Source organism: Zophobas morio, unplaced genomic scaffold (genome assembly GCF_036711695.1).
Source record: "Zophobas morio isolate AGI-343-1 ecotype UQ-CSIRO unplaced genomic scaffold, CSIRO_AGI_Zmor_V1 ptg000632l, whole genome shotgun sequence".
NCBI lineage: Eukaryota > Metazoa > Arthropoda > Insecta > Coleoptera > Tenebrionidae > Zophobas > Zophobas morio.
Genome location: NW_026972735.1, coordinates 34,826 through 47,074, shown reverse-complemented (window position 1 = coordinate 47,074; position 12,249 = coordinate 34,826). Strand labels below are relative to the sequence as shown.

The window sequence follows — 12,249 nt, the reverse complement described above, 5'->3', positions numbered from 1 at the left end:
TTGAAATATAGTTCAAATTCAATAAAAATCGACAAAAATACAGTTTCTAGCTAAAATTTGATGGTTTCGTTGCACTTTCCGAGCCCGTTGGGTATCTGATTGGCTTAAAAGTACAAGAAAACACTTCAAAAGTGACGTTTCTGAAGAATTTTAACAGTTTTCTTGTATCTACGAACGCCAGAATGCATAAAATTGACCTAAACGTCTCCTTTTCCTATTCTGAGTCGATTCTGCATGCTTTAAGTGTGTTTGGTGGCTCAGAACCATCAAAAAACGTTGAAATATAGTTCAAACTCAATAAAAATCGACAAAAATACAGTTTCTAGCTAAAATTTGATGGTTTCGTTGCACTTTCCGAGCCCGTAGGGTATCTGATTGGCTTAAAAGTACAAGAAAACACTTCAAAAGTGACGTTTCTGAAGAATTTTAACAGTTTTCTTGTATCTACGAACGCCAGAATGCATAAAATTGACCTAAACGTCTCCTTTTCCTATTCTGAGTCGATTCTGCATGCTTTAAGTGTGTTTGGTGGCTCAGAACCATCAAAAAACGTTGAAATATAGTTCAAATTCAATAAAAATCGACAAAAATACAGTTTCTAGCTAAAATTTGATGGTTTCGTTGCACTTTCCGAGCCCGTAGGGTTTCTGATTGGCTTAAAAGTACAAGAAAACACTTCAAAAGTGACGTTTCTGAAGAATTTTAACAGTTTTCTTGTATCTACGAACGCCAGAATGCATAAAATTGACCTAAACGTCTCCTTTTCCTATTCTGAGTCGATTCTGCATGCTTTAAGTGTGTTTGGTGGCTCAGAACCATCAAAAAACGTTGAAATATAGTTCAAATTCAATAAAAATCGACAAAAATACAGTTTCTAGCTAAAATTTGATGGTTTCGTTGCACTTTCCGAGCCCGTAGTGTATCTGATTGGCTTAAAAGGACAAGAAAACACTTCAAAAGTGACGTTTCTGAAGAATTTTAACAGTTTTCTTGTATCTACGAACGCCAGAATGCATAAAATTGACCTAAACGTCTCCTTTTCCTATTCTGAGTCGATTCTGCATGCTTTAAGTGTGTTTGGTGGCTCAGAACCATCAAAAAACGTTGAAATATAGTTCAAATTCAATAAAAATCGACAAAAATACAGTTTCTAGCTAAAATTTGATGGTTTCGTTGCACTTTCCGAGCCCGTAGGGTATCTGATTGGCTTAAAAGTACAAGAAAACACTTCAAAAGTGACGTTTCTGAAGAATTTTAACAGTTTTCTTGTATCTACGAACGCCAGAATGCATAAAATTGACCTAAACGTCTCCTTTTCCTATTCTGAGTCGATTCTGCATGCTTTAAGTGTGTTTGGTGGCTCAGAACCATCAAAAAACGTTGAAATATAGTTCAAATTCAATAAAAATCGACAAAAATACAGTTTCTAGCTAAAATTTGATGGTTTCGTTGCACTTTCCGAGCCCGTAGGGTATCTGATTGGCTTAAAAGTACAAGAAAACACTTCAAAAGTGACGTTTCTGAAGAATTTTAACAGTTTTCTTGTATCTACGAACGCCAGAATGCATAAAATTGTCCTAAACGTCTCCTTTTCCTATTCTGAGTCGATTCTGCATGCTTTAAGTGTGTTTGGTGGCTCAGAACCATCAAAAAACGTTGAAATATAGTTCAAATTCAATAAAAATCGACAAAAATACAGTTTCTAGCTAAAATTTGATGGTTTCGTTGCACTTTCCGAGCCCGTTGGGTATCTGATTGGCTTAAAAGTACAAGAAAACACTTCAAAAGTGACGTTTCTGAAGAATTTTAACAGTTTTCTTGTATCTACGAACGCCAGAATGCATAAAATTGACCTAAACGTCTCCTTTTCCTATTCTGAGTCGATTCTGCATGCTTTAAGTGTGTTTGGTGGCTCAGAACCATCAAAAAACGTTGAAATATAGTTCAAATTCAATAAAAATCGACAAAAATACAGTTTCTAGCTAAAATTTGATGGTTTCGTTGCACTTTCCGAGCCCGTAGGGTATCTGATTGGCTTAAAAGTACAAGAAAACACTTCGAAAGTGACGTTTCTGAAGAATTTTAACAGTTTTCTTGTATCTACGAACGCCAGAATGCATAAAATTGACCTAAACGTCTCCTTTTCCTATTCTGAGTCGATTCTGCATGCTTTAAGTGTGTTTGGTGGCTCAGAACCATCAAAAAACGTTGAAATATAGTTCAAATTCAATAAAAATCGACAAAAATACAGTTTCTAGCTAAAATTTGATGGTTTCGTTGCACTTTCCGAGCCCGTAGGGTATCTGATTGGCTTAAAAGTACAAGAAAACACTTCAAAAGTGACGTTTCTGAAGAATTTTAACAGTTTTCTTGTATCTACGAACGCCAGAATGCATAAAATTGACCTAAACGTCTCCTTTTCCTATTCTGAGTCGATTCTGCATGCTTTAAGTGTGTTTGGTGGCTCAGAACCATCAAAAAACGTTGAAATATAGTTCAAATTCAATAAAAATCGACAAAAATACAGTTTCTAGCTAAAATTTGATGGTTTCGTTGCACTTTCCGAGCCCGTAGGGTATCTGATTGGCTTAAAAGTACAAGAAAACACTTCAAAAGTGACGTTTCTGAAGAATTTTAACAGTTTTCTTGTATCTACGAACGCCAGAATGCATAAAATTGACCTAAACGTCTCCTTTTCCTATTCTGAGTCGATTCTGCATGCTTTAAGTGTGTTTGGTGGCTCAGAACCATCAAAAAACGTTGAAATATAGTTCAAATTCAATAAAAATCGACAAAAATACAGTTTCTAGCTAAAATTTGATGGTTTCGTTGCACTTTCCGAGCCCGTAGGGTTTCTGATTGGCTTAAAAGTACAAGAAAACACTTCAAAAGTGACGTTTCTGAAGAATTTTAACAGTTTTCTTGTATCTACGAACGCCAGAATGCATAAAATTGACCTAAACGTCTCCTTTTCCTATTCTGAGTCGATTCTGCATGCTTTAAGTGTGTTTGGTGGCTCAGAACCATCAAAAAACGTTGAAATATAGTTCAAATTCAATAAAAATCGACAAAAATTATTGCAAAACCCCCTCTTCTATACTCAACATTAAAACCAGAAACCAACTCAGATTCACCTTCTGCAAAATCAAAAGGAGTACGATTAGTTTCAGCCAATCCCGAAATCAGCCATATTAAACTTAGAGGCAAACACAAAAAAATAAATCAACCATAATTCTGAACATAATAATAATCAAGCAAATTAAAACTCAAAGACAAAAAAATAAAAGATATTATAATTAAAGCCAACCTCACCTCATAAGAAATAGTTTGAGCAACAGAACGTAAACCTCCCAACAATGAGTAAGAAGAATTAGAAGACCATCCAGCTATTATGATAGTATAAACTCCTAATCTAGAAACTCTCAAAAAAAACAATAAAGATAAATTAAAATTTAAACACACTCTTAAAAAAGGCATCATCATTCACAAGAAAAGAGAAATAAATAAATTAACGACAGGACAAAAATAATAAATATTAAAATTTGACATAACAGGAAAAGTTTGTTCCTTAGTAAACAACTTAATTGCATCAGCAAACGGCTGTAACAACCCAATAAAACCAACCTTATTAGGACCCTTACGAATTTGAATAGTTAATTTCTAGTCCTATCCATATTCTTAATCATGAGCATGATGAAATTGCAATGAGAGTTCCTATGATTATGGAATTAATAAATACAATTTTATAAATTTTAATTAAAAAGGGAAAGGTTTTACTTTCATTGACAGGGTATGAACCTATAAGCTTACTTAGCTTACCTTTTTATATCTTAGTATAAGACGTATAAGGGTTTTTGATGCTCTAGGAAATAGTTTGATTCTATTAGATATAATGAAGGTATTTTTATACATAATTTATTCTATCAAAATAATCCTTTTATCAGGCACTTCATTGTTAAAACTTTATGTATAAAAAAAAAAGTTCAAGGGAGAAGTTAATTGGGGTGAATTTTTGGTTTTGTTATTATAAAATTGTTAAAAAAAAAAAATGTAATTTAAACGTTTTTTTTTTTCGGGGTCATTTTTCCTGATTTTATATTAACTAGGGCATTACTATGATAATTCAGAAATTTTTTAAAAAAGTTTTGTTCAAGGGTGCTCAAATAATTAAAACTTATTAAATAGTAGAGAAGAGTATACAGTAATATATACATGACGTAGACTGATTATTATAATGAAAGTATATTTGTATGTAGGTGTATTTAATTATTATATAATACCAATTTATATACTATTCTTATTTAATAATAAAGACTCTAAAAAAAAGAGAGAGAAATTTAATAAAAATTAAATATTATCATTAGATACTTATATTATTATATAATAAATTATTTATATATATATAATTCAATTATAGAATAGTATCTTTAATAATAATAAATTTACCTAATGTTAATTGGATACTCATAAATTATTTATATAAAAAAAAAAACTACTAGCTTTATATAATAAAAGCTTTATAGAATAGGAATTATATCTAAATACGGTTATTATTAGGTTTTATTTTTAAATAAGTAATTATAAATATAGAGTTAGAAATTTGTTGTTTATAATTAAATAATTAAAGGGGGCGTGAAAAAAGTCTAGGGAGATAGTTCATTTAGGGTTAGGTTTGGGCGGCGTGTAAGAAAAGTTTTATTTTGGCTTAGGGTTTTTCTTGAGGATTGATATATATATAAGTTTTAGCTTAAGTTGGTTTTAGATAGAAATTTGAGTTTAATTGGTAGTATATAATTTTAAATTTTCATTATTTTGAGATTTAGCAATTGTTCTTAACATAAACAAAATTTGTGCCAGCAGTAGCGGTTATACAAATTATGTAAGTAAAACTTTTCGAGATTAGTTAAAAGTTAATTTTTTGGATTATAATTTTGGTTTTTTAGGTGAAATTTAAAATTGAATTATTTTCTATATTAGTTTTTGAGGCTGTAAAATTTGTTTGTAGACTAGGATTAGATACCCTATTATTTCATATGTGAATTTTTGTTCTTTGATTATTAGTAGTTATGGTCTTTAAAATTAAAAAATTTGGCGGTATTTTAGTCTGTTCAGAGGAACCTGTTTTTTAATTGATGGTCCACGATAATTTTTACTTTAGTTTTTAATTTGCATATCGTCGTTTATAAAAATTTTAAGAGAATAACAATTTTTATGATTTTTGATTATAAAGTATTTCAGATCAAGGTGTAGTTTATATTAAAGTTAAAATGGGTTACAATGATATAATTTTTGGCTTTTTCATTTAAAATTTAAATTAAATTGGATTTGATAGTAAGTTCTTTATTTATGGGAATTGATTTAGCTCTAAAATATGCACATATCGCCCGTCGCTTTCATTTTAAAGTGAAATAAGTCGTAACAAAGTAGGCTTATTGGAAAATGAGCCTGGAATGAACAAATTAGAGCTTGAGAGAAGCGTTTTATTTACACTAAAAAGTTAATTGTGAAATTCAATTTAATTTGAGTTTAGGGTGTTGTTTATTTTATTGTTGTTAAATTTTTATTGGAAATATATTAATTTTTATTATTTTTATTAGAAAAAATTTTGTTAACTATAGTTTATTGTATTGTAAGAGATTTTCTTTTAATTTTTATAAGTAGATTTAGTTTATTGTACCTTGTGTATCAGGGTTAATTAATTTAGTATTAAATATTTAGTTTTCCCGAATTTAGAAGAGCTATAAGTTAATTTATTTTGTTGTGGAATAACCATTTATAATTGATTTATAGTAGTGAAATGTTATTCGTTTCTAAATTTATCTGGTTTTTTAGGAAATTAATTTAATTATTTTAATATTAGGAAAATTATTTATTGTTATTTTTTTCTTGTTATTATGTAATGCTTAAGGGGATGAGCTTTTAAGTAAATTTTTATAATTTTTTGTTTAGTAAATCTTATGTAGGATTAGAATTTTTTATCATTAGGAGGATGTTATAATTGAAGATTTATTTTATTTGTTTTATGTTTATTTTAAATTTTTACTAAAATATTGGTTTTAATTTTGTTTGCTGTGTAATAATGATTAAATTAGTATATATTTTGTGTGTGAGTAAATTTGTTTTTTTAGACGATAAAAAGGAACTCGGCAAATAATTGTTTCCACCTGTTTATTAAAAACATGTCTTTTTGTTGTTGATTTAAGGTCAGGCCTGCCCAATGATTATTTAAATGGCCGCAGTACTTTGACTGTGCAAAGGTAGCATAATCATTAGTTTTTTAATTGGAAGCTGGTATGAAAGGTTTGATGAGAAATAAGCTGTCTCTTTGTTGTAATTAGAACTTGATTTTTGAGTAAAAAAGCTTAAATTTTATATAAAGACGAGAAGACCCTATAGAGTTTTATAAATTTAATGAGTATATAATAGGTTTTTAGTTTTTTATTAAATTTATTTTGTTGGGGTGATATAAAAATTAAATTAACTTTTTATATTTCTTAAAGCAGTTAACATACCGGCATTATATGACTTTACATTTTGATAACAAATAACTAAACAATAAGAAACCAAACCTAATCCATCCCAACCCAATAAAATTCTAATTAAATTAGGACTAATAATAAGCAATATTATTGAAACTACAAATATAACTACAAGCAAAATAAAACGATTTAAATACAAATCTCCTCTTATATATTCACGACTATAATAAATAACCATACCAGAAATAAACAATACAAAACTCATAAACAAAAGAGACATTCAATCAAAAATAAAAGTCATTACAAACGATGAAGAATTAATCATAACCAAATTAAATTCTAAAAAATAAGTCAAATCCAAAATTATAAAATTAATTCTAAGAAAAAACAAAATCAATCTAAAAACAGTTATAAAATAAAAATAAATTAAACAAATATTCAATATTATCTAAAATACTATAGTATATCTCTGATTCCACAAATCAAAATTTTATTTAAACTACTTAGATAAACTCATAAAACCATAAAATCCCCAACTAAAACAAGTAAATTTAATGGGACTCAATGCAACGATAACAATAAAAATTCTCGAAACCTACAAGTAAAAAACGAATACAAACCTGAATAGACCATTCCATGTTGACTATAAGAATATAAAAATAAAGAATAGACAGCCCCAAAAAAAGAAATTAATATTAAAAAAAACATATTAAATATTCTAAAACCAACAATTCTATTAATAAGCATAATCTCACCCATCAAGTTTAATGAAGGAGGAGCAGCCATATTTGAAGAAATAAGCAAAAATCAAAGTAAAGACAAACTAGGTATAACATTAATTAACCCCTTATTAATATATAAACTCCGTCTCATCAAACGTTCATAACAAATATTAGCCAAACAAAAAAGACCAGAAGAACAAAGACCATGAGCTACCATTATAGCTAATGCCCCTCTTAACCCTCAATAATTCAAAGTTATAATTCCAGCCAACACTAATCCCATATGAGAAACAGAAGAGTAAGCAATCAAAGATTTCATATCTCTTTGACGTAAACAAATCAAAGACACATAAAAACCCCCGACCAATCTCAAACTAATAAAAAATAAATTAATCTTTATCCCAATTAAAGAAAAAATAACTATAAGTCGTATTATACCATAGCCTCCTAATTTAAGTATAATTCCAGCTAAAATCATTGAACCCGAAACTGGGGCTTCAACATGAGCTTTTGGTAGTCACAAATGAACAAAAAACATGGGAATTTTAATAAAAAAAACAAAATTAATAAGCAAGTAAATAATCAATCTATCAACATTATCATTAAAAAAAATAATAATGTAAAGAACCAAAACAATCATAACAAAAAAACAAAGAAACCATTATAGGCAAGGACGCCAAAAGAGTATAGAACAACAAATAAATCCCAGCCTGTAAACGTTCAGGCTGATAGCCCCATCCCACAATTAAAATTAATGTAGGAATTAGCCTAACCTCAAAAAAAATATAAAACAAAAAAACATTTAAAGAACCAAAAGTCAAAAATAATGAAATTATTAAAATCAAAACAACAAATAAAAATAAGCCATATCAATTATTTTTAAGATAAATCTTTTCCCTTGCCATAATCATTAATCTACAAATTCAAAAACTAAGCAAAATCAATACATAAGATAATAAATCAATCCCTAATTCACCTGAAACTCTAGAAAATAATCCAACAGAAACAAATCCAAACAAAAAAAATAAACTAACAATAAACCATACTACCTGATTCAATCAAAAATCAAAGAAAAAAGATAAAGGAATCATAAAAACTAATGAAAATAGGAATTTTATCATAAAACATTAAATCTTTGAAAATAGTCGTTTCCATGAGTACGAATTAAAGAAACCAATACAGACAAGCCTAAAACCCCCTCACAAACTCTAAAAGTTAAAAAAACCATACTAAAAAAATAATCCCCACCTAAAAATCTAAAATAAAAAAACATTAAAAAATAAATGGATAAAATAATAAATTCCAATCTTAACAATATTAAAAGTAAATGCTTTCGTTTCAATGAAAAAACCAGTAAACCCCCCAAAAACATAAAAAATCTTGTAAACTTAAAAATTATCATTAGTTTTTATAATTTAATATAAAATATTAGTCTTGTAAACTAAAAATAAGTTCAACTTTAAAAACATCAAGAAAGAACATAAATTCATCTTTAATCTCCAAAATTAATATTTTAATAAACTATTTCTTGAAATTTTATCTATTCTTATCGCAACAAACATAATCCTAACCTCTATTTTTATTATAATAAAACACCCCTTATCAATAGGATCAATTTTATTATTACAAACCATTACAATCAGATTAACCACAGGATTCATAAATCAAAATATATGATTTTCTTACATTCTATTCTTAATTATAATTGGTGGGATACTCATTCTTTTTATATATATAACAAGAATTGCATCAAACGAAAAATTTAAAACAAATCTTAAGATTTTAATAATTATTACCCCTTTACCCATTATTGCCTGACTAACATCCTATATTAATAAATTATTAATCTCAAACAACGAACTCTTAATTTTTAATCAAAAAACCGAATTCATATTAACAATCAATAAATTCATCAATTTTCCATTAAGAATAATTCTATTATTCATAATATTTTATCTCCTACTAGCTTTAATTGCCACAGTCAAAATTACCAATTTCAAACAAGGATCCATCCGTCAAATAAACTAATGAAAAAAGCAATACGTAAATATTCCCCTCTCTTCAAAATCGTAAATAATTCTCTAATCGATCTTCCTACTCCTTCTAATATTTCCCTTTTGTGAAACTATGGATCCCTACTAGGAGTTTGTTTAGGAGTTCAAATCATTACAGGTGTATTTTTAGCAATACATTATTGCCCTAATATCGAAATAGCTTTCAATAGAGTAGCCCATATTTGTCGAGACGTCAATCAAGGATGATTAATACGAACACTTCACGCTAACGGAGCGTCCTTTTTTTTCATCTGTATTTACATACACGTTGGACGAGGAATATATTATGGTTCATATAACCTACTTCACACTTGAATAGTAGGAGTAACAATCTTATTCCTAGTAATAGCAACTGCATTCCTGGGATATGTTCTTCCATGAGGACAAATATCATTATGAGGGGCAACCGTAATTACAAATCTTCTATCAGCAATTCCTTACCTAGGATCTACTATTGTACAATGAGTATGAGGAGGCTTCGCAGTAGACAATGCCACCTTGACACGATTCTTTTCATTCCACTTTCTTTTACCTTTTATTATTGCAGCCATAGTTATAATTCATCTTTTATTCCTTCACCAAACAGGATCCAATAACCCTCTAGGACTTAATAGAAACATTGACAAAATTCCCTTCCACCCCTATTTTTCATACAAGGACGTAATAGGATTTCTTCTTATATTATTAACTCTTACTGCACTTTCACTTCTCCATCCTTATATATTAGGAGATCCAGACAATTTCACACCAGCTAACCCCCTTGTTACCCCCGTTCATATTCAACCAGAATGATATTTTTTATTTGCCTATGCAATTCTCCGTTCAATTCCTAACAAACTAGGAGGAGTAATCGCCTTAGCAATGTCAATTGCCATCCTATACATCCTACCCTTCACAAACAAAAAAAAATTCACAAGAAGACAGTTCTATCCCTTAAACAAAACTCTTTTTTGATCAATAGTATCAATAGTAATTCTATTAACTTGAATTGGAGCCCGACCTGTAGAAGACCCCTACATTATTACAGGACAAACCCTTACTGTCCTATACTTTCTATATTACATTATTAACCCTTTAACATTCAAAATTTGAGACAAAATTATTAATTAACTAATGAACTTGAACAAGTATATATTTTGAAAATATATGAAAGAAACAAAAATTTTCTATTAGTTTATACTAAATTTTTTTAACTACAATAAAAGGACAAAAATCATCACCTTTAATCCAAAAAACAAAAACAAATAATTTAACGAACAAGGAAGAAAACTTTTCCAAGCTAAATACATCAACTTATCATAACGAAACCGAGGAAGAGTTCCACGAACTCATAACCAAAAAAATGATACAAACACCAACTTAACAAAAAAAATAAAAGAATTTAAATCACCTCCTAAAAAAAGTATAACTCTAATTATTCTCATAAAAAGAATTCTTGCATATTCAGCAAGAAAAATTATTGCAAAACCCCCTCTTCTATACTCAACATTAAAACCAGAAACCAACTCAGATTCACCTTCTGCAAAATCAAAAGGAGTACGATTAGTTTCAGCCAATCCCGAAATCAGCCATATTAAACTTAGAGGCAAACACAAAAAAATAAATCAACCATAATTCTGAACATAATAATAATCAAGCAAATTAAAACTCAAAGACAAAAAAATAAAAGATATTATAATTAAAGCCAACCTCACCTCATAAGAAATAGTTTGAGCAACAGAACGTAAACCTCCCAACAATGAGTAAGAAGAATTAGAAGACCATCCAGCTATTATGATAGTATAAACTCCTAATCTAGAAACTCTCAAAAAAAACAATAAAGATAAATTAAAATTTAAACACACTCTTAAAAAAGGCATCATCATTCACAAGAAAAGAGAAATAAATAAATTAACGACAGGACAAAAATAATAAATATTAAAATTTGACATAACAGGAAAAGTTTGTTCCTTAGTAAACAACTTAATTGCATCAGCAAACGGCTGTAACAACCCAATAAAACCAACCTTATTAGGACCCTTACGAATTTGAATAGTTAATTTCTAGTCCTATCCATATTCTTAATCATGAGTATGATGAAATTGCAATGAGAGTTCCTATGATTATGGAATTAATAAATACAATTTTATAAATTTTAATTAAAAAGGGAAAGGTTTTACTTTCATTGACAGGGTATGAACCTATAAGCTTACTTAGCTTACCTTTTTATATCTTAGTATAAGACGTATAAGGGTTTTTGATGCTCTAGGAAATAGTTTGATTCTATTAGATATAATGAAGGTATTTTTATACATAATTTATTCTATCAAAATAATCCTTTTATCAGGCACTTCATTGTTAAAACTTTATGTATAAAAAAAAAAGTTCAAGGGAGAAGTTAATTGGGGTGAATTTTTGGTTTTGTTATTATAAAATTGTTAAAAAAAAAAAATGTAATTTAAACGTTTTTTTTTTTTTCGGGGTCATTTTTCCTGATTTTATATTAACTAGGGCATTACTATGATAATTCAGAAATTTTTTAAAAAAGTTTTGTTCAAGGGTGCTCAAATAATTAAAACTTATTAAATAGTAGAGAAGAGTATACAGTAATATATACATGACGTAGACTGATTATTATAATGAAAGTATATTTGTATGTAGGTGTATTTAATTATTATATAATACCAATTTATATACTATTCTTATTTAATAATAAAGACTCTAAAAAAAAGAGAGAGAAATTTAATAAAAATTAAATATTATCATTAGATACTTATATTATTATATAATAAATTATTTATATATATATAATTCAATTATAGAATAGTATCTTTAATAATAATAAATTTACCTAATGTTAATTGGATACTCATAAATTATTTATATAAAAAAAAAAACTACTAGCTTTATATAATAAAAGCTTTATAGAATAGGAATTATATCTAAATACGGTTATTATTACGTTTTATTTTTAAATAAGTAATTATAAATATAGAGTTAGAAATTTGTTGTTTA

The 12,249-nt window shown here is 28.0% G+C and overlaps 1 protein-coding gene and 1 pseudogene across 1 annotated transcript; one reads left to right on the top strand and one right to left on the bottom strand.

Moving 5' to 3' along the window:
* Positions 1-6,987: 6,987 nt before the first annotated feature.
* Positions 6,988-8,058, bottom strand: LOC135121588 (NADH-ubiquinone oxidoreductase chain 4-like; the record flags this gene model as incomplete). The annotated part of the gene is given in 2 exon segments (XM_064045889.1): positions 6,988-7,809; positions 7,811-8,058. Coding segments are annotated over 2 exon segments (1,017 nt in total), but the record flags the coding sequence as incomplete, so codon positions are not given.
* A 692-nt stretch (positions 8,059-8,750) lies between these two features.
* Positions 8,751-10,365, top strand: LOC135121585 (cytochrome b-like; annotated as a pseudogene).
* Positions 10,366-12,249: the final 1,884 nt, after the last annotated feature.